This window comes from Panthera pardus, unplaced genomic scaffold (genome assembly GCF_024362965.1).
Source record: "Panthera pardus isolate Hobbes unplaced genomic scaffold, ASM2436296v1 HiC_scaffold_8, whole genome shotgun sequence".
Classification (NCBI taxonomy): Eukaryota; Metazoa; Chordata; class Mammalia; order Carnivora; family Felidae; genus Panthera; species Panthera pardus.
This window is the reverse complement of record NW_026527013.1, coordinates 7,242,938-7,265,159: the sequence shown is the minus strand read 5'-3', so window position 1 is coordinate 7,265,159 and position 22,222 is coordinate 7,242,938. Positions and strand designations below refer to the sequence as shown.

Below are 22,222 nucleotides of genomic sequence, written 5' to 3'. Positions count from 1 at the left end.
CGGGGCTCGAACTCACAAACCACGAGATCATGACCTGAGCCGAAGTCAGATGCTCGATGGACTGAGCCACCCAGGCGCCCCAGGGTTAAGTAAGTTTTTAAGAAAACTGTTCATGAATACATCAGTACTAATATTATGAAAACATTGAAAGGAAAATATACTGCCACATTCGTGACAGTGTTTGCCTTTGGGCAGCTGAAGTGAAGAGGGCAATGGGATCATGCAGGGATAGCAAGAAAACTCAACTTTTCCTGGCCACAAATATGAGTTCCAAAACAAGTATAACTAAATATTTCTCTTTTTAAAGTTTATTTATTTATTTTGAGAGAGAGAAAGAAAGTACAAGCAAGGGAGGGGCAGAGTGAGAGGGAGAGAGAGAAGCCCAAGCAGGCTCTATGCTGTCAGTACAGAGCCTGATGAGGGGCTTGAACCCACACACCGTGAGATCATAACCTGAGCTGAAATCATGAGTCAGATGCTTAACCAACTGAGCCACCCAGGTGCCCCTAAATATTTCTATGTTTATATGTTTAGATGCTTGTCTAACATTCTTTGGCTCAATGTCTTCATGATGGGTATATGTAGAAACAGGTAAATTGCCAAGACACCAATAAGGAAAGAGTTCTAAGAAGAGTTTACAATGGAGAAATGTTGCTGAAGGTAACAGGAGGTAGGATCCTCAAGTGTGAATGCGTTACTTATGAATTGCTTGAATCTAAATATTCACACTTAGCTGGATGTCTCTACACTTGTTTTGTTTATTCAACACTCTCTTCTTTTTCAAGAGGTGTCCCATCTTCATGGAACCACAGAATCTAACTGGTGTCTCAGAATTCTTCCTCATGGGACTCTCAGATGACCTGGAACTACAGCCCCTTCTCTTTGGGCTGTTCCTGTCCATGTACCTGGTCAGTGTGCTGGGGAACCTGCTCATCATCCTGGCTGTCAGCTCTGACCCCCACCTCTACACACCCATGTACTTCTTCCTTTCCAACCTGTCCTTGGCTGACATTGGTTTCAGCACCACTACGATCCCCAAGATGCTGTTGAACATTCAAACACACAGTAGATCTATCACCTATGCAGACTGCCTAACTCAGGTATCCTTTTTTTTCCTATTTGGATGTTTGGACAATCTACTCCTGGCTGTGATGGCATATGACCGTTTTGTGGCGATTTGTCACCCCCTGCACTACCCAGTCATCATGAACGCATGCCTCTGTGGCTTTTTGGTCCTCGTGTCATTTTTCAGCAGCCTTTTGGACTCTCAGATTCACTGTTTGATGGTGTCACAACTTACCTTCTGCACAAGTGTGGAAATTCATCATTTCTTTTGTGATGCACCTCAACTTCTCCACCTTGCCTGTTCTGATACCTCCATCAGTACCATACTAGTGTATTTCATGGGGGCCATTTTTGGTGGCGTTCCACTCTCAGGGATCCTTTGCTCTTATACTCGAATTGTTTCCTCCATTCTGAGAGTCCCATCAACAGGCGGGAAGTGCAAAGCCTTTTCTACCTGTGGCTCTCACCTATCAGTTGTTTGCTTGTTTTACGGAACAGGTCTTGGGGCATACCTCAGTTCATCTGTCTCCCCCTCCCCTAGGAGGAGTGCAGTGGCGTCGGTGATGTATACTGTAGTCACCCTAATGCTGAACCCCTTCATCTACAGCCTGAGAAACAAGGATATCAAGAGAGCACTGTGGAGGATTATCAGCAGGACAGACTAATCTTAGCATGTGTCTTATCCTTTTCGGTTCATTGCACTGCAAAATGCAGCAAATCAAACATGCACAAGACATTCTGGATGTGCAGTCACATGGTATAGGTACCTATATGGATCTCTGGTGTTTGCTTACACAATTTTTCCTCTTAGCATAGCTCTAATGGAATTGGGAGATTATTTTGGGCTCCCCACTTAAATTATAACCTCTGCAGGATTATGTATATATCCATATATCCCTCTCACTTTCCTTTTGCATTACGCAGGACTCTTGGTCATGAGCAGTCTTGTTTCTATCAATGCAAAATAATCATAACTGTCTCTTGTTATTTATTGTTTCTATACTTTTCCTGAGCTTCCTCTCCCCCACCCCATCCACCCACAAATTTGATGGGAGGTTCTAAACCCTACCTTAAGGACCAAGGCGTCTGATACATTTTGGCACCTTAATGCTCTTGGTCAGATTTTTGAGCGAGTAGGATGACTAATTTCTTTTTGAAATTGAAGTGGGACGCTATTAATATTGAGTTTGAGTCAACAGGTATCAAGTTTCCTGGGACTTCTCTAGGAACTTTGGGTTGTATGGTTCCCAAGGAATAGATGGGAGAGGAACTACCAGAACAGAGGTGATTCCCAATTTTCCTGATAATTTTCCTTCCCATTCCATCTAACTTCTCCCCACTCATATTACATAACCCGACGCAAAGGGGAAAATATTGTATACTTCCATTTATATGAGGTTCATAAAGTAGTTGAATCCATAGAGACAGAAAGTAGAATGGTGGGAGCTGGGGTCTGGAGGAGCGAGAGATGGGGAGGTAGTGTTTAGTAGGTTCAGAATTTCAGTTTGGGAAGATAGCAAAGTTCTAGACTTGGATGGTGGTGATGACTGCACAACAGTGTGAATGTACTTCATGCCACTGTACTGAAAACTGCTTAAGATGGTAAATTTTATGTTCTTTTACCACAATTTAAAAAAAGATCTTGTGTCAGGAATAAGGGACATGTTGCTTCAAATGTTGAGTGTTACTCAGCCCTCAGCAACCAACGTCTATAGGGATCTACTTCAGCAAGCTCATGCCTCCTTGGGGCAGCCCACATCCGATGACTGATTAGGTGTGGGGGTGCAAACATTTGGTCCCTTTGCCCTAGTTCCCGGCAACTCTAAGAGATCATCTTAGCTCCAGAACTCCCTGCTGGTTGTTGGAGATCTTTGATGGGCTTCATCTTGGCTCGACTTTTTCCAGTTTCCTTCCTTGCTGCAAAGAATTTGCCGAACCACAAGATTGTCCTCACCTCTGACACCAGATGCAAGTCCAGGAGCCCCTAGGTCCACTCTCACATCAGACCAGTTGGATCCAAATTTGGGAACTTTTTCACATTTGATACTTTGCTAGAATGATTCAAACCAAGAGGACTTCCTCAGATGCACCAGAATGACTCACAGAGCTCAAGAAGCAGTGTGCTTATGATTGCAGTTTGCTTATAGGAAAGAGACACAAGTTAGAGTTAGCCAAAGAAGGGCATATGGAGGTTCCCATATGCGAAGCTTCTTGTTGTTCTCTTCCCTTGGATCCAGACCCATTACCTCCTCCTGGTGACAATATGTGTGACAATACTCAAAGACCATTTCCAATCAGGTAGCTCACCTGAGCTCCATTGTCCAGAATTTTTATTGAGGCTTCATTAGATAGACATGAGTAGTTGAATTATGGCCTATCAGGTTGAACCCAATTTCCAACCTCCCTCCTTATATTGGCCTGATATGCCTTTGCCCAATACTCCAACCCTTTAATCACATGGCTGGTCTTTTTGGCAAGGCCAGTTCCCATCCTAAGTCATTTCATTAGCATAAACTATCAGGTGTGGTCCTTCATGAATAACCTGGGGTCTTTCACAAATAACCAATCACTTCTATCATTAGGGAATTTTCAAGCATTTAAAGGTTACCTCCCAGGAGCTGGGACAAAGGCCATCTCTGTTTAGGTGAGGCCAAATTCTTTACTACACATATGCCCCTGCACAGATGTTGATTCTAGGAACATTGCTTGGTAAACATCCTGTGTGCTAATCATTGTCTCAGAGTCGGCTTCAGAAGGAACTCAATATGGGACCCCTTGTTACTAATAAAATGTATTTGAGAACATTTTATTTTATTTTTTTCCAGTTTATTTACTTATTTTGAGAGGGAGAAGGTGCAGAGAGAGAGAGGGGGAGGGAGAAATCCCAAGTGGGCTCTGCATGGTCAGCTGGGAGCCCAAGATAGAGCTTGATATGGGCTCACATGAACTCACAAACTGTGAGATCATGACCTGATCCGAGATCAAGAGTTGTTTGCTTAACCGACTGAGCCACCCAGTGCTCCTTGAAAAAATTTTAAAGGCAGTTCTGAAGTAGTTGAAATATTCTTTGAATTACAAACCTAACGCTGGGCTCATGAAAAGGAAAATTCAAGGGCAAAAGATGAAGAATGGGGGCATTCATTCATTCAATGCTCCCTGCGGGCAGCAGGGAGGTCACCACTGAAATTTTTAATAACTCTGGAAATCCAAACGCAGAGATATTTGATAGAAAAGGAGTGTAGAGTTTGAGATAATAAGGTAACTTACATATCCCCATGTGTGTTACACTTTTAAAAAAGTTTATTTTAAAACATTAAACCCTTGGTGTAAATAAAATGTGCATTAAAAATGACAATTTTGGCTGCTGCTGCTATTGTAATCCTCTAATTTCTGGAGTCAGTGGTCCAACCATAAACATTCCCCCCTACCCAACCCTTTATTTTGTGACAAGTTTTACCATGGCCCCACAGATTCCTCTGTTCAATGGATTTTGAAAGCATTGCTCGTGGGGATGACCTCAGTGTTCAACACTGAGGCTATTCCTGCCCTTCTCGGAAGAGGAGTTTTCTGAAGAATTAACAAACATTCCAACACTGGTCCATTAGTGGAAGTTGCTTTCACTGCATGTTGGCGGACATACTAGTAAGTCTCTTCTTGTTTCCACTGCCAAAATTCACTAGCATCTAGCATCTAGCACATACAATATAGCTGTTCAGATTTTCAAGTGAGAGACCTACTCCTCCCTTTCAAGTCACTCAGACACCCCCCCCCCTCAAATTTTGTCATTTTAGGTCTTCGTTTTATTTGCCTTCATATCAAAGCAATTAAATGATCTGTATAGCACTGTTTTAGTGATATGATTTGCTTTTCCCATTCTTCCAAAACAATTCATGGTCACATTGTATTATTGCTCTTATAAGAGTGCCCTAATTGGGTGCTCAGTAATCACTTTCTCCCTGTGGACATGGCAGCCAGATTGATTTTTTAGGTGTAGTCAAAACTTGTGACTTCTCTGCTTAAAACCTTCTAGTCACTTTGTGTTACTCTTTGAGTACAATTCGAACCCTTTGCCATGGTCTATAACATCCTTCAGTTAGTCTCTCCTATCCCTTTCCAGGTCCTTCATTGGTCCCTGGACCAGCACCATCACCTTCACCTGGGAAACTACAAATGCCAATTTTCATACCCTCTCCAGACCTGCTAAATCAGAACCTCTACAGCTGGAACCCAGCCATCTGTATTTTAACAGGCCCAGCAGGTGATTCTATTGCACACTAAGTGTGAGAACCATTTGCCTAGACATATTGGATATCTTTTTTTTTAATTTTATTTTTTTAAATTTACATTCAGATTAGTTAGCATATAGTGCAACAGTGATTTCAGGAGTAGATTCCTTAGTGCCCCTTACCCATTTAGCTCATCCCCCCTCCCACACCCCCTCCAGTAACCCTCTGTTTGTTCTCCATATTTATGAGTCTCTTATGTTTTATCCCCCTCTCCTTTTTTATACTATTTTTGTTTCCCTTCCCTTATGTTCACCTGTTTTGTCTCTTAAAGTCCTCATTAGGAGTGAAGTCATATGATATTTGTCTTTCTCTGAGTGACTAATTTCACTTAGCATAATACCCTCCTGTTCCACCCACGTAGTTGCAAATGGCAAGATTTCATTCTTTGTGATTGCCAAGTAATACTCCATTGTATATATATACCACTTCTTCTCTATCCATTCATCCATCAATGGGCATTTGGGCTCTTTCCATACTTTGGGTATTGTTGATAGCGCTGCTATAAACATCGGGGTGCATGTGTCCCTTCAAAACAGCACACTTGTATCCCTTGGATAAATGCCTAGTAGTGCAATTTCTGGGTCATAGGGTAGTTCTATTTTTAATTTTTTGAGGAACCTCCAGATTATTTTCCAGAGTGGCTGCACCAGCTTGCATTCCCAGACATATTGGATATCTTATATTTATTTATTAATTAAAAAATTGTTTTAATGTTTATTTATTTTTGAAACATACAAGACAGAGCAGGAGCAGGGGAGGAGCAGAGAGAGAGAGGGAGACACAGAATCCGAAGCAGGCTTTGAACCATCAGCACAGAGTCCAGCACGGGGCACAGAGACACAAACCGTGAGATTATGACCAGAGTCAAAGCTGGGCCCTCAACTGATAAGCCACCCGAGCACCCCTCTTATTTTTCTTTAAACAGACTATATTCTTTCAGTCTCTAGACCATTACACTTAATTCTCTCTGCCTAAAATTTTCTTCCCCTTTCTTACTCAACTTTCCACTCAAATATCGAAATTTAAAGATGTTTTCTCTCTCTGGGGTACCTGGATGGCTCAGTCAGTTAAGTGAAGAAATCTTGATCAGCTTCAGTCATTTTCTCACAGTTCTTGGGTTGGAGCCCCACATCAGGCTCCATGCTGATGGTGAGGAGCCTGCTTGGGATTCTCTCTCCCTCTCTGCACCTCCCATGCTTGCTCTCATTCTCTCTCTCTCTCTCTCTCTCTCTCTCTCTCTCTCTCTCTCTCTCTCAAAGTAAGTAATATAAACTTAAAAAAAAAGATGCCTTCTCTTACACCCATCTAAATTCTCCTGATGTTCTCTCCATCAGGTTAGTCTCTATTCATCTTTTACTACCATTACTTTCTGAGTGAGTTCACATGTTTTGAGTGTCATGGACAGTCTTTGTACCAGGCTACCTCAGATATTTTGTTCCAAATGAAACTGATGCATCAAGAAAGTGGGTTTTGCTCCTCTTCCAGTCTGAAGTCCTTTGTGAGATGCAATATTATTTGCTTAAACAGGCAAGACACTGGGCAATTTCATCAAAAGAGTACTTTGATAGAAATTTGTTAGGAATTTCTAGAGACTTTCTAGAGAAAGTCGTTCGTTGTGTGTCCAAGTAAAATTGCATTGGACATAGTCAAACAGGTAAAGAAGACCTTATTCAAGACTATTACAGTAAGGGATAGAGATTGAACTCAACTCCACAGAACAAAAGACAGGAGGATTTTAGAAGCTGGGGTGAGCTTATGGAAAAGGGGTGGAAGATATTGGGGGGAGGTTGGTCGATGTGGCTAGTCTATCTGTGTTTGCTAATTGCTGCTTATTGAACTTAAGTGCCTACCGTCCTATGAAAAGACATTGGGAGATAAAGGTGCTAACATTATTGACGATTATATTTCAAAGGGATGGCTCCCAGGTCTTTAAGGAAGACATCCTGGGTTGTAAAATTGATGACAAAGGGGTGGTCAGGCCCTTGCAGTCAGGAAGAAACATGTTTTAATTTTAGTCAAGCTGCAGGGAATGTTAAGGCAGTCTTAATCAATTGATATCCAAAATTTCTACTCTTGTTCTAAACTTGTAATTCTTGAGTGTTTTAATATGTTTCAGTTAGCTAACCTCCATACCTGGACAGAAGTTCGAAACTACATTCACAAATACCTTGAGTTCTAAACTTAAAATGGCAGTAGTCTTAACCATGGGTGATTGAGCAACAAATCCAGAATGGTGACTAGGATCCATGAGCCACAGAGACCTGCAGTGGTGGTAACAGATCATAGATGAGCAGACATCAAGAATATCAGTTGACTTAGATAACCCAAAATATAAAAAGCAAGTCTGCAATTATCAGATGTCGGCTACCACAATCAAATATCCTGATTTTTTCCCAGTTTCTAGATGAAATCTGTTTTTAGACACAAAGCCTAAAAGAAATTAAGGGGGAGGTGGGTCCCCCTTTTGGAAATCCATAAATAGTTTTTCAAAATGGTGCTATCCCTTGAAGACTCCACTTGATGGAAAGTAGATTCTGTCAGACTTCTTCTATCCTGGAGTGGTCAGCGACTCATCTTTACCAGGACGGATATTTTTGTGTTTATGTTTGCCTTTCCTGTTGCAGTGCCTTGGCAAACACCACCATCCAAAGACTTAACACATTATCCAATTGCTTTATGGTGAAGAAGATAGGAAAACAAACACTTATCAGAAGATCCACTGGTCCTAACATACTCTACCTCGGCTGAAGCTGCCCAGAATCACATACCTAGAGAGTAGTGATTCTGTGATTCTGTCCTTACTCTCCTGAATTGTAATCCAGTAATTGACATCATCCTTAAAGACATGTTTCCTTTCACACACATTTTATCACTGTGTGTTCTCCTGTGTTGGGCCCTTGGTAAATTCACCAGCACAACAAGGCAACTAAACCAAATGATGTATCAGAGCCTGGTCAATTCTGATACTCTGGACCCAGAAGTTTTTCTACATTTAGTGATATATTTTTATAGCTTATTTTGGAAGTGCTCTCAATAAACATTTGGAGAAACATTCAACCTTGCTAATAGCCAAATAATTAATCCATCAGTGAATATTCTGTTTGGACACATAATGTGATCAGAAACTCTGAGATCCTGAACTTATGCTCTATTAGGACAAAGATTTTTTTCTGTGTTTTTTTTTTTCCTTCAATGCTGTTTTCCAGACATCTCCTGCAGCCTAGCACACCAAAGGCGCTTAGTTAATAAGAACTAACAATGGTTATTGATAAAATGCACTACTTTTCATAATCCTCATGCAACTGTTCTGAACTGGTAGTAGCATAAATGGCCACAGGACTGGAAATCCAAGGTGAGGTGCAGTAATAGGAAAGTGAAAGGAGGGGACGCAGAGGGTAGAACTGAGGATAACAGAGGAGTCAACATAAGAGGTTGAAGTACCTAGAAAAAGTACTCACAAGGCAGCTCTGGGCAACGTCACTTACTTATGGAGGACGGGTGAGAAGCACAACTCAGTGTGATTAGGAGGTGGGATTTCTTTAGCAGCCACCTGCTGCTACCACTGTCAGCTCAAAAACCCAGGACTAGTGTTCCCATCACTGAACATAGAGTGTTATCCTGAGAACTTTTTGTAAAGCCCTCTTGATGTCCCTGTTCCGTAGGCTGTAGATGAAGGGATTCAGCATTGGGGTGATCACGGTGTACATCAATGAGGCAATCATGCCCCTCCAGGAAGATGCATCAGAACTGAGATACACACCAAGCCCTGTCCCATAGAACAAAGAAACCACAGACAAGTGAGATGCACAGGTGGAAAATGTCTTATACTTCCCATTAGCTGATGGGATTCTCAGGATTGAGGAGGCAATTCGGCTATAGGAGAAAAGGATCCCTGAGAAGGGAACAATGCCAAGAAGGCCAGTCACAATGTATTGCAGGATGTGATTGACCAATGTGTCTGAGCAGGCAAGCATGAGGGCCTGAGTAAGTTCACAGTAAAAGTGTGGAATTACCCGGTTGGTGCAGAAGGACAGCCGCAACATTAAGAGACTCTGGATCAGGGAGTATGACAAGCTGATGAACCAGGACACAAGAACCAGGAGGCCACAGAGCCACGGGTTCATGATGACTGTGTAGTGCAAGGGGTGACAGATGGCTACAAACCGGTCATAGGCCATCACAGTGAGGAGAAAAGTGTCCATACCTCCAAAAACCATGAAAAAATACATCTGGGCGATGCAGCCTGCATAGGTGATGGATTTGCTCTGTGTTTGGATGTTCACCAGCATCTTAGGGATGGTGGTGGAGATGAAGCAGATGTCAGCAAAGGACAAGTTGGAGAGGAAGAAGTACATGGGGGTGTGGAGGTGAGAGTCAGAGCTGACGGCCAGGATGATGAGCAGGTTCCCGAGCACGGTGACCAGGTACATGGACAGGAAGAGCCCAAATAGAATGGGTTGATGCTCTGAGTCTTGGGAAAATCCCAGGAGTAAAAATTCTGAAACACTCGTTTGATTTCTTGGTTCCATATTGCCAACACATCAGCTAGATGATTGAAGAAGGGAATGCACATGAAATAGACACTAGAAAAACTCTAGAGTCTGCTTTTTTATTTCTTGAAATGAAGTATTGGGCATAAAGGCCTTAACATTACAGAATTTAGACATCCTATATTCTGTTTTATGTGCAACGTTTAATAATGTTGATCAATCCCTGTCCATCGGCCTTTGGGGCCCTCATTTATCCTCTTTATTTAGAATCACCAAATCTAAAAAGTTAAGAACAACTTTGGACATTAGCCATAACATGATCCAAACTCATTCTAACACAAATGAGCAACATGAGGTCTGGTGAACCGCAGTACCTTAATGTGGATTATCTGCCTTGTGTGGGACGCAAAAAAGGGTCAGATAACTATGTCTCAGAGGTGAGAAAATGTGAGGGTATCGCACGTGTCTGGACAGACTATTGCAGGATGAGTAGAATGTAGGTTTACTCCTCAAGAAGAAAAAAAAGGAAGAAAAAGAAAATGTTTACACAAAATGATAAATCACATAAACAGATTCTTAATGCTTAGTGTACCAGGGACCATCAACATCCTGCAGGAACAGGGCCAGATGCTTCCTGGACATTTGTTGCTTGACAAAATGCTCTTCATCCAGATGGTATACGTTCAAGCAAAAAATGCATATTAACATTTGCAGTATTTCAGTACCATTATATACTACAAAGGTCACAAATAGAATTTTAGTCATATCCTCTATGGTGCTCATGAAATACCCAAGGGAGCCTAGAAACCACTCCAGGATGTTGACATAGGAGCCCAAAAAAAATGAGAGTCAGATGTGGCACTCATATTCAGGTGATGATTCAATGAGGCTGGGAAGAAGAGGAGCCCACCTACTCTCCTACTCTCTTTGTTTCAGGTCCTGAGGTCCTGTACCCAGATATAGAGGATGGGGTCCTATAACCCAGGATGCTGAACAGCATAAAATCATAAAATGATCTTCAGTGTTGTATTTTGTCTCGTTAGAAGTATTTTTGCACAACTACTATTCTGTAATGCCCCTAACTACAAAGGGAAAAAGCCACCATTGACTGTCATCCCTGTCAGTCCTCTTAGGTATGAAAATCAAAGTAGCAGGGAAGGGGTGGCTGAAATAGGTGAAGGTGGTCAAAAGGTACTAACTTCCAGTTATAAAACAAATAAACCATGAGGTATAATGTGCAGTATGAATACAGTTAATAGTATTATATGGTATATTTGAGAGTTGCTAAGAAAATAGACCTTATAGGGGCACCTGGATGGCTCAGTCGGATAAGTGTCTGACTTCAGGTCATGATCTCGCAGTTTATGAGTTCCAGTCCTGTATCTGGCTCTGTACTGACAGCTCAGAGCCTGGAGCCTGCTTCAGATTCTCTGTCTCCCTCTCTCTGCTCCTCCCTCACTAGTGCACTGTTTCTCAAAAATAAATAAAAAATATTTAAAAAAGAAGAAAATAGATCATATAATTTCTCATCACCAGAAAAAAATTTTTGTAACTATGTGTGGTGGCGGATGTTAACCAGACCTATTGTGGTAATATGTCAAATATTATATGTGCAATGTGATGAATCATTATGTCATATACCTTATGCTAATATAATGTTACATACCAATTTTACTTAAAAAAAAAACAAACAAACAAACACAAAAACCCCAAAGCAAAGAGTGTGTCTGGAATGATAAAGATGGTCACGTTGTAGGCAAATTGTTTAGGTATGAATGAACGTCTTTGTTCTGACCCTTGGTAGGTGGGCAGTTTGCAATCACCTCTGGTGGCTTCTGGTCAGGTGAGAGGTATTTGAAACAGAGGGTCACGACTCATCTTTAAAGCAAGATAGTTTGTAAAAATTTTCCTTGACTTTTTATAGATGTAGCTTGCTCCCTTGCATTCTGATCTGTTTTGAGCAGAAGATCAGAGTACACAAGTAATGCCCACAATTCTGGATAATCCCTGGGTGCTGTGTGTCAACATCATCAACTGCATTAGAATTCAGTAAAGCCATTTCTTAGAGGGACTGGATTATGATTCAAGCGGGTCATGAAATGATGAATTATCACATTCATCTTAAGAAAGAGTTTCTTATAGATTAGAAACATTTTATCTTATGGCACAAAAACAGACACATAGACCAGTGGAATAGAACAGAGACTCCAGAATTGGACCCACAAAAGTATGGCCAACTAATCTTTGACAAAGCAGGAAAGACTATCCAGTAGAAAAAAGACAGCCTCTTTAACAAATGGTGCTGGGAGAACTGGACAGCAACATACAGAAGAATGAAACTAGACCACTTTCTTACACCATTCACAAAAATAAACTCCAAATGGGTAAAGGACCTGAATGTGAGACAGGAAACCATCATAACCCAAGAGGAGAAAGCAGGAAGAAACCACTCTGGCCTCAGTTGCAGCAATTTCTTACTTGACACATCTCCAAAGGCAAGGGAATTAAAAGCAAAAATGAACTAATGGGACCTCATCAAGATAAAAAGCTTCTGCACTACAAAGGAAACAATCAACAAAACTAAAAGGCAACCGACGGAATGGGAAAAGATATTTGCAAATGACATATCAGACAAAGGGCTAGTATCCAAAATCTATAAAGAAGTCACTAAACTCCACACCCAAAAAACAAATAATCCAGTGAAGAAATGGACAGAAGACGTGAATAGGCACTTCTCTAAAGAAGACACCCAGATGGCCAACAGGCACATGAAAAGATGCTCAACGTCAGTCCTCATCAGGAAAATACAAATCAAAACCACACTGAGATATTATCTCATGCCAGTCAGAGTGGCTAAAATGAACAAATCAGGAGACTATAGATGCTGGCGAGGATGTGGAGAAAGGGGAACCCTCTTGTACTGTGGGTGGGAATGCAAACTGGTGCAGCCACTCTGGAAAACAGTGTGGAGGTTCCTCAAAAATTTAAAAATAGATCTACCCTATTACCCAGAAATCGCACTGCTAGGAATTTACCCAAGGGAGATAGGAGTGCTGATGCATAGGGGCACTTGTACCCCAATGTTTATAGCATCACTTTCAACAACAGTCAAACGATGGAAAGAGCCTAAATGTCCATCAACTGATGAATGGATAAAGAAATTGGGGTTTATATTCACACTGGAATACTACTTGGCAATGAGAAAGAATGAAATCTGGCCTTTTGTAGCAACAAAAGGATGGATGGAAATGGAGAGTGTTATGCTAAGTGAAATAAGTCATACAGAGAAAGATACCATATGTTTTCACTCTTATGTGGATCCTAAGAAACTTAACAGAAGACCATGGGGGAGGGGAAGGAAAAAAAAAGTTAGAGAGGGAGGGAGCCAAACCATCAGAGACTCTTCAAAACTGAGAATAAACTGAAGGTTGATGGGGGGTGGGAGGGAGGAAAGGGTGGGTGATAGGCATTGAGGAGGGCACCTGTTGGGATGAGTACTGGGTGTTTTATGTAAACCAATTTGACAATAAATTTCATATTAAAAAAATAAAGATTTATGGTCAGCAAAAAGAAAGAAAGAAAGGAAGAAACATTTTATCTTAGGACGAGAGCTTAGAAATTAGAGGTGAAAGATACAACCATTTGTCATTTATACTTTCCCCTTTATTCATGCACCAAATACATGTTGGTCTTCTGTTTCTATTCTGTTTCTAGGATCTAGTGTTAGTGGGCAATTTTGTGGAGCCAGGCAGGATGTAGAGAAGAATGGAACTAGGCTGTTAGTCACTGAAAAAGTCCTGGAAGCCATTCTGCAAGAAGGATTACTTTGGGACAGGCTAAGTGTTAGCTGTTGGGGGTACAAAGATTAATGGTGTGGTTTTGTCTTGAGGGAGCCTGCCTTTCAGGGGTAGTGGTGGATACAGAAACCAGTCATCGTAATACAGTGACTTAAAAGCTAAGGTAAATGCAGTCTTCAGAGTGAAGTCGAGAAAGGAACCACAAATACAGCCTGAAGTGATGCAGTCAAGGAAGGATTCCTGGAGGAACAGATCCGTGGGCAAGGAGTTGTCTAGGTTGATGATTGAGCATGGGCTTTTCTGGCAGAGAAGGCAGCAAGGAAAAAAGCCCATAAGCAAAAAGCTGCATGGGACAGTGTGCTCCTAGCAATTTGTTGCAACACAAAATGGGACATGGAAATGGTGAAGAATGAGGTTAATGAGAAGAGCGGGGGCCATATCTCTGGGAACCTTGAAAAAAAACAATGGATAAAAGGATAGGGGCTATGTAAGGACTGTGACTGAAGGAGTAACATGATCCATATCACGATTTTCCCTGGTGCCTGGAGTGAAAGATAGATTTAAGGCAGGCAAACTAGGGTCAAAGGGAATGGGGTTGGGAATACTCACCTCATTAAAGTTGAAGGGACCACGTCACCAATTTTTGGGAAGAGGAACAAAGAGAAGAGGTGAATAAATTGTTCCCATGTCTTACTAATGATTCCATGTTTCTAGATAAGGGTGAGACTTGACACCCAAGAGGAATCAAGTGAAACTATGAGGAAGGGATATGTGAAATCAGTGTCTTCCAGAATGTTTCCAGAGCTGAAGGGGAGGGTGTCAAGAGGGGACTGGACATTGGACCTTCCTGTGTGCTTTGCTCTTCCTCCCACATCCATCGTGTGCACGTCTTTATACACTGCAGCCCTAGATACCAGGGAACACAGACTCTTCACTCTTGAATATCTCTATGAGGACCACAGATGAAGGTGAAGAAGGAATGGAGGGACAGGTCCTTACAGAGAAACAGGGTATGTTCCCCAGCAAATGAAGGTGGTAAAGAAGGATTCAGAAAGGATTTATCTGGTCTGAGTGAAGGTGAAGTCTCTGGAGTTTTGGGGCCAGGCGATGGAGTAAAGAATAAGAGAAGACCCATATTGCATAGTCAAAGACCTAATAATCTATCAGTACCTGGGGGCATCCATTTGTGCACTTCCGACTGGTAACTGTGCCATTACACGGTGTGGTCCTGGATAGTGCTGTGGTATCCAAGAGCAGACTGGGGGCTTAACTCTTCCTCCTCAACCCTATAATCTCCATCAACCATCCACCCAAATAACATGCAAGCAAAGTAAAAGCTCACTAACAATGTAGGGTAGCCATTCACCCTCCCAAAAAATTGGCCCCTAGAGCTCCTCCTGCATGGATACCATGGGGTGTCCCTGCCACAGGCTTAATAGTAGTCAATGCCCTTTCTACCCAACCACCTCTTTTCTCTATTTCCCACAACACTTACTGGGCTATGTATGCTTGGCAATGTGGGCTCACCACTGGGGCTGACTCCCCTGCATCTTGTTCTCTCATGGAGGGTGGGCAATGAAGAAAGATTTGTTTCCCCTAAAGAGAAGGGATACAGAGCCAGGCATGCAATGCAGGGTGTGTCTGATTTTTCCTGCCAAAGGCATGGGTATCTTGGGAGTGATACATGGGCCTTGGTGACTATAAGTTGATATGTTACAGGTTTGGTGGCCCTGGGGACTGAACCCCCTGTGAAGCTTGTTAGACAAATTGATCAATGGATTTTCCATTCCCTGATCAATTTGACTCCTGGTAGGCAGGGTCCACACAGGAAAGGGTCTCTGACCTGCCAATTCCTTATCCCTAGGAGAGTAATAGTGGGGCCAGCTGTGACACCTCTCTTCTGGGTCCCTTTTCACTGGGAAGAATTTTTCCAGTGTTTCTTAGATCTCCTCCTGAAGACAACTGACTTGTAGTATTCACATCAGGCAGATGGCTGAGTAATGAAGGATCCCAGGAATCACTTGGGTAATGGTTCTCAAACTTCTGGCCTGTGCCCGGATGACCTTGAATATTTGTTTAACTAGTTTTATTTTTAATTTACTTTATTTTTTAAGTTTATTTATTTATTCTGAGAGACACACAGATTGAGAACAAGCAGAGGAGGGGCAGAGAGAAGGAGAGACAGAATCCCAAGTAGGCTCTACACTATTAGCACAGAGCCCATTGTGGGGCTTGAACTCACGAACTGCAAGATCATGACCTGAGCTGAGATCGAGAGTCAGACTCTTAACTGACTGTGCCACCCAGGTGCCCCTTTTATTTCAATAGATTTCTGAGTTCCGTCTCCAAGTTTCTGTCTCAATATGTCTGGCTTTGGGCCTGACAATTTGGATTTTTCACAACCTCTAAATTTTGCTGGTCTCTAGGACACTATTTTGAGAATAGTTGCCCTAGGGTAGTTTCAAAATGTAAGCTATATCAAAAGTATCACCTTGGGCTCTTGTTAATGTATAACTTTCCACCTTATTCCAGACATACATAGTCAATATCTCCAGGGGAAGAGGCTGAGAATGTACTTTGAAAAAAATTTACAACAATTTTACTTTACTTTATTTTTATTTATATTTTATTGTAGAGATAGGTACAAATATATAGGTATAGATAGATATATATCTCCACAATATGTATATAATGACATTTTCCATTTTAAGAATTTTTAAGTGTGCAAGTCTGTGGCATTAAGAACATTCACAATGTTGTACAACCATCACCACTATCCATTTCCAGAACTTTATCATCATTTCCAATAGCACACTGTCCCCGTTAAACAAATTCCACATTCCCCCTCTCCCAACCATTGAAAACCCCTATTCTACTTTCTGTCTCTATGACTTTGCCCGTTCTAGGTACCTCATATAAGTGGACTCATAAAGTGCTTATCCTTTTGTGTCTGACTTATCTCACTTAGCATGTTTTCAAGATTCAACCATGTTGCAGCATGTATCAGAATCTCATTCCTTAGGGCTGAATAATATTTCATTGTATGTATATATCAAATTTTGTTTATTCATCTATTTTCATCCTTCGGCTATTGTGGTTAATGCTGGGATGAACTTCAGCAAAAATCTATTTGACTTTCTGCCTTAAATTTTAGGGGGCATATACCTGGAATTAATGGATCTTGAGAATTTACTATTTTTATCCTTTACTATTGGATTTACTATTTTATCCTTTTGAATTTCCTATTTTACCCTTTTTGGATGTATGGATGGTATGTTTCTGACTGCAATGGCATATGACCGATTTGTGGCCATCTGTCATCGTCTACACTACTCAGTCATCATGAACCCACATCTCTGTGGCTTTGTAGTTTTGGTGTCCTTTTGTGTTAGCCTTTTGGACTCCCAGTTGCACAATTTAATCGTGTTGCAACTTACCTGTTTCAAGGATGTGTAAATTTCTCATTTCTTCTGTGACCCTTCTCAACTCCTCAACCTTGCCTGCTCTGACACTTTCACCAATAACATAGTCATGTATTTTGTTGGTGTCATCTCTGGCTTTGTCCCTATCTCAGGGATCTTTTTCTCTTACTATAAAATTGTTTCTTCCATTCTGAGAATCCCATCAACAGGTGGGAAGTACAAAGCCTTCTCCACCTGTGGCTCTCACCTGTCAGTTGTTTGCTTATTTTATGGAACGGCTATTGGAGTATACCTTGGATCAGCACTGTTGCCTTCTCCCAGGAAGGATATGGTGGCCTCAGTTGTGTACACCGTAGTCACCCCCATGCTGAACCCCTTCATTTACAGCTTGAGGAACAGGGACATCAAGAGTGCCCTATGGAGGTCACTCAGAAGAATAGGTTAATCTCAGTATGTGTGCATTCCTTTTTGAAGTGTGTGTTGAAAAAATCAGCCAAACCAAACATGTAGATCAGCAAATACTGCTTTCTGGGCCCCATTATTTTTTCAGTCTCATGGTTTTCATTCCTCTTCATGTTTCATACATGAATACTATTTTTTAAAATTTGTTTTTAATTGGATTGGAGGAGTATTCTGGGACGCTTTGTACATCATAATGAATACGTGAGAAGTTCTCCTCAATGACCCTGGTATCCAGGGTGCATTCTTCCTTTTATGTACCTAAAATTTATATCCTTTCCCATGGTTTCTGTTTATTTTGCATACAAATTTTGCATCTGTCAAAGCTATTTATCCGGGTAATGTCTAAATATGCCATTACTGGTCCTCAATCTTGGATTTTTTTTTAAGTTTATTTATTTTGACAGAGAGAGAGAACACGAGCACACAAGTGGAGGAGGAACAGACAGGGGGAGATAGAATCCCAAGCAGCCTCTGCACTGTCAGTGCGGAGCCCAATGTGGGGTCAAACTCATGAATGGTGAGATCATGACCTGAGCTGAAGGTGGACACTTAACCGACTGAGCCCCCCAGGCACCCCCCAATCATGGATTTTATAGAATACGCTGAGAAGTTTTATAACTAATGATGACTGAGTCTCATCACCAGAGATTCTGATTTAGTTGGACAGGTGTGTGTCTAGGTATGAGGATGTCTTAAAAAGCACCCAAGATGGTTTAGTTGTGAGTTGCTAAAGAGATCAAGCTCAAAAGGCTAAGTTATAAAAAACGTACTGTAGCTCGAAGCAAGGGGTTTCTTCAAATATATTGTCCTTCAACACTATAAGCTTTTCCTTTGTGCTGGTTTTTAACTCTTTCTGCTCCAAACTCATCCTTCTATACTTATCTTGTAATGCTAAAGTGGGTCTCTTGAAATTCCTGCTTTGTTTTCCATATATATATATTTTTTCCCAAAATTTTACTTAAATTCCAGTTAGTTAATGTATAGTTCAATATTAGTTTCAGGTGTAGAATTTGGTGATTCATCACAACAAGTGCCCTCCTTAGTACCCATCATCCATCTAGCCCATCCCCCCACCCACCTCCCCTCCAGCAACCCTCAGTCTGTTCTCTACAGTTAAGAGTTGTTGCATAATTTGGGGGCACCTGGGTGACTCGGTTGAGTGTCCAACTTCGGCTCAGGTCATGATCTCACAGTTCATGAGTTCAAGCCCTGCATTGGGCTCTATGCTGACAGCTCAGTCTGGAGACTGCTTTGGATTCTGTGTATCCCTCTCTCTCTCCCCCTCTCCCCACTCATGCTCTGTCTCTATCTCTCTCAAAAATAAACAAACATTAAAAAAATGAAAAATGCGTTGTTACATATTTTTAATAATGGTCAGCAAATTATATTACACTCTAAAATTAAGTAAAGTTCACTCCTACCTCTAAAAACCCTAAGCCCTTGGTATTTATTGGCTTCCATCTGTCACCACATTTTCCCATCTTTTGCTTTGACCTGAAGTAGCTATTTACTCAACTACCTACACTTAATTCTCTTTATTAAAATAATCCATTGATTTTTTTTTCTTGCCCGAACCCTGAAAGTTAAATTATAACATGAGGAGAAAGGTGTGTAATAAGTTGTGTGCAGTTGGAATATTGCATAATAAGCTCATAAAATAAAGGTGGTTTTAAATATAGGTTTAGGAATGTACAACCGAGATCTAAGTCTGGGAATCCTATTTCCAGTAGATGAGTGGCTCTAATGGTGTCTGAGGATTATAAAGTCACAAATTTCATCATAAATAAATTGTACTTTGTCCTCCTTTTTAAAACATCCTCAGCAGCAAAGGTTTATGTTGTCAGCAAAGGTGAGCTCTTTTCTTTGTCTGGTAACAAACAGCCTGTTTAGGACTTCACTTTGTTGCCTTCCCGTCTTGTCTTCTGTCATTGATAAATCAGTCTTTGGGCTCCATTTGGTATCCATCTTTCCTTAGAAATGTCATACGTAGTTTATTGGTAGTAATCTTGGTTCTCTGAAAACCTGTCCAAAAGTTACTTTAATTTACCCTTTTACCTCTATGGTAAATCATCTATCAACTACATGGATAAGGAACTTGATATTGGAGAAAGGCATGAAATTGACAGATGATGAAGCCAAAACAGTTAGCGGGAAGTTACCATCCAAGAAAAATTACCACATTTCTATATTTGCCTATCCATTTATGCAGACCTAAGTGATGGCCAAAGAACCTTGGTAAGGGGGAAAGTGATGCCGCTTTTTTTGTCAGATGGTAGACTGTACCCAGTGGCAGCACTTTGGTTTTGTTTGTTTGTTTTTAGGTTTAGATTTAGAAGAGTGCTGAGCATGGGAAAAGACTGGAAGATTCATACAGCCATGTAAATGTGGTGTGACAACACTTGATCAGAATAGGAAACTCAGAAGGAGACTGGGTGGTTCAGTCAGCTGAGTGTCTGACTTCGGCTCAGGTCAAGATCTTGTTCATGAGTTTGAGCCCTGCATCAGGCTCTGTGCTGACAGCCTGGAGCCTGGGGCCTGCTTTGGATTCTGTATCTCCCTCTCTCTCTGCCCCTCCCCCTCCCACGCTCACACTCTGGATCTCTCTCAAAAATAAATAAACATCAAAAAGAAAAACACCCCAAAACCCAAAAAAGAATAGGAAACACAGATAATAGAAAAAAAATGTGGGATAGGAAAATACTCCATGGCCTGGTATTGGCTCAGAAATTTGCAAATTAGTAAGTCAAAGTTCTTTTCTGAGCCCCAGAATCCTCAGCAACAAATTAAGTGCAACAGTGTTTATCCTCTGAGGCCATGCAATAATTATACATAATTTTGCCATGGACCAGTCAGATGGTATATGGTAATTCTTATTATAACATTAAGGAAGTTAATTTAAATAAACATTCCAGTAATTTATAAGTAACTTGATGCTACAAACAGTGTGACTTTGAGTATGATACATAACATATTTCTATTTAATTTCTTATCTGTAGAGTTATGATAATAAGAGCATCTAAATGAGAGGCTGATTGAGAAGATACCATCAAATGTAATGATAGAACACAATTTAGGATATAGTAAGGGATCGATAGGGCAGATTGTTGTAGTATATTGACAGGCCAGTGTATAGTTCCAACATACAGGCTTTGTAGGCCAAAATTTGACTTGTAACATCAGCTCTGGCTTCACCATCAGCTAACTCATTAGCTGAGTGCACTGGGATATATTTTTATAACTTTGATGGCCTCTGATCCTTCATTTTAAGTAATATTTAGCTGGAAGCACTCTAGGATTAAAAAGACTCTGGGATTAAAAAGGGGGGGGCACCTGGGTGGCTCAGTCGGTTAAGTGTCCGACTTCGGTTAAGTGTCAGCTGTGCTGACAGCTCAGAGCCTGGAGCTTGCTTCGCATTCTGTGTCTCCCTTTCTCTCTGTTCCTCCCCAACTCATACATTTCTCTCTCTCTCTCTCAAAAATAAATAAACATTAACAAAATAATTTAAAGAAAAGTAAAAATAAAAAGACAATATGCTCATGGTAAGAACTCAATAAATATAGATATCATTATCATCATTATATCCTAAGGTTGATATATTTCTTTTTTCAACTCTATTGAGACATAATTGACATACAACATTGTGTAAGTTTAAAATGTACAGTGTATTGATTTGATACACTGATATATTGCAAAGTGATTTACGACCACAGAGTTAGTTAACAATTCCATATATCACATAAGTACCATTTCTTTTTTGTGGTGAGAACATTTAAGATCTACTCTCTCAGCAACTTTCAAGTATATGATATAGTACAGTCATCATGCTGTACATTAGATCCTCAGAATTTATTTATCTGATAGCTGAAAGTTTGTGCCCTTTGACCAACATATCCCTATTTTCCCTACCCTCTATCCCCTGGTAACCAGTTGTTTCCTTTTTGTTTGTTTGAGTTTGGTTGTTTTAGATTCCACATATAAGAGAGAGTATGCAGTGTTTGTCTTTCTCTGACTTATTTCACTTAGCATCATGTCCTCAAGGTCCATCTATGTTGCAAATGGCAGAATTTGCTTGTTTCTTTCTTTTTAAAAAATGTTTATTTATTTATTTTTGAGAGAGAAAGAGAGAGAGAGCAAGTGAGCAGGGAAGGGGCAGAGAAAGAGGAAGAGAGAGAGAGAATCCCAAGCAGGCTCCATGCTGTCATTGCAGAGCCCAACACAGGGCTTGAACACTCGAACCATGAGATCGTGACCTGAGCCAAGATCAGGAGTTGGATACTTAACCCACTGGGCCGCCCAGGCACCCCAAATTTACTTCTTTCTTTTTGCTGACTAATATTCTCTTTTGTGTGTATGGATACATATTGCATCTTCTTTATCTGTTTGTCTGTTGAAGGACATTTAGATTATTTTTGTATTTTGGCTAATGTGAATAATGCTGCAATGAACATGGGAGCACAGATATCTCTTCGAGATCCTGTTTTAATTTCTTTTGAATATATACCTGGAAGTGGGGTTGCTGGATCATATGCTGGTTCTATTTTCAATACTTTGAGACACCCACATGCCGTTTCCATCGTGTTTGTACTGATGAACATTCCCACAAAAGTGCACATGGGTTCCCTTTTCTCTACTTTTGCCAACATCTGTTATAGTGTCTTTGAAGACAGTAATTTTAACAGGTCTGAGTTGATATCTCATTG

The 22,222-nt window shown here is 40.9% G+C and overlaps 2 protein-coding genes and 1 pseudogene across 2 annotated transcripts; 2 read left to right on the top strand and 1 right to left on the bottom strand.

The window, feature by feature from the left end:
• Positions 1-737: 737 nt before the first annotated feature.
• LOC128775441 (olfactory receptor 7E24-like) lies at positions 738-1,730 on the top strand. Its single transcript, XM_053896666.1, has one exon. The coding sequence runs from the start codon at positions 738-740 to the stop codon at positions 1,728-1,730; it is 993 nt and encodes a 330-aa protein (XP_053752641.1).
• Positions 1,731-8,947: 7,217 nt separating this feature from the next.
• On the bottom strand, positions 8,948-9,919 carry LOC109253941 (olfactory receptor 7D4-like). Its single transcript, XM_053898191.1, has one exon. It carries the CDS (start codon positions 9,878-9,880, stop codon positions 8,948-8,950), a length of 933 nt encoding a protein of 310 aa, XP_053754166.1. The 5' UTR covers positions 9,881-9,919.
• A 6,959-nt stretch (positions 9,920-16,878) lies between these two features.
• LOC128775671 (olfactory receptor 18-like) lies at positions 16,879-17,505 on the top strand (annotated as a pseudogene).
• Positions 17,506-22,222: the final 4,717 nt, after the last annotated feature.

Coding starts and splice junctions, on each gene's coding strand:
- LOC109253941 (XM_053898191.1), bottom strand. CDS start 9,880: ATGGAACCAAGAAATCAAACGAGTGTTTCAGAATTTTTACTCCTGGGA.
- LOC128775441 (XM_053896666.1), top strand. CDS start 738: ATGTCTCTACACTTGTTTTGTTTATTCAACACTCTCTTCTTTTTCAAG.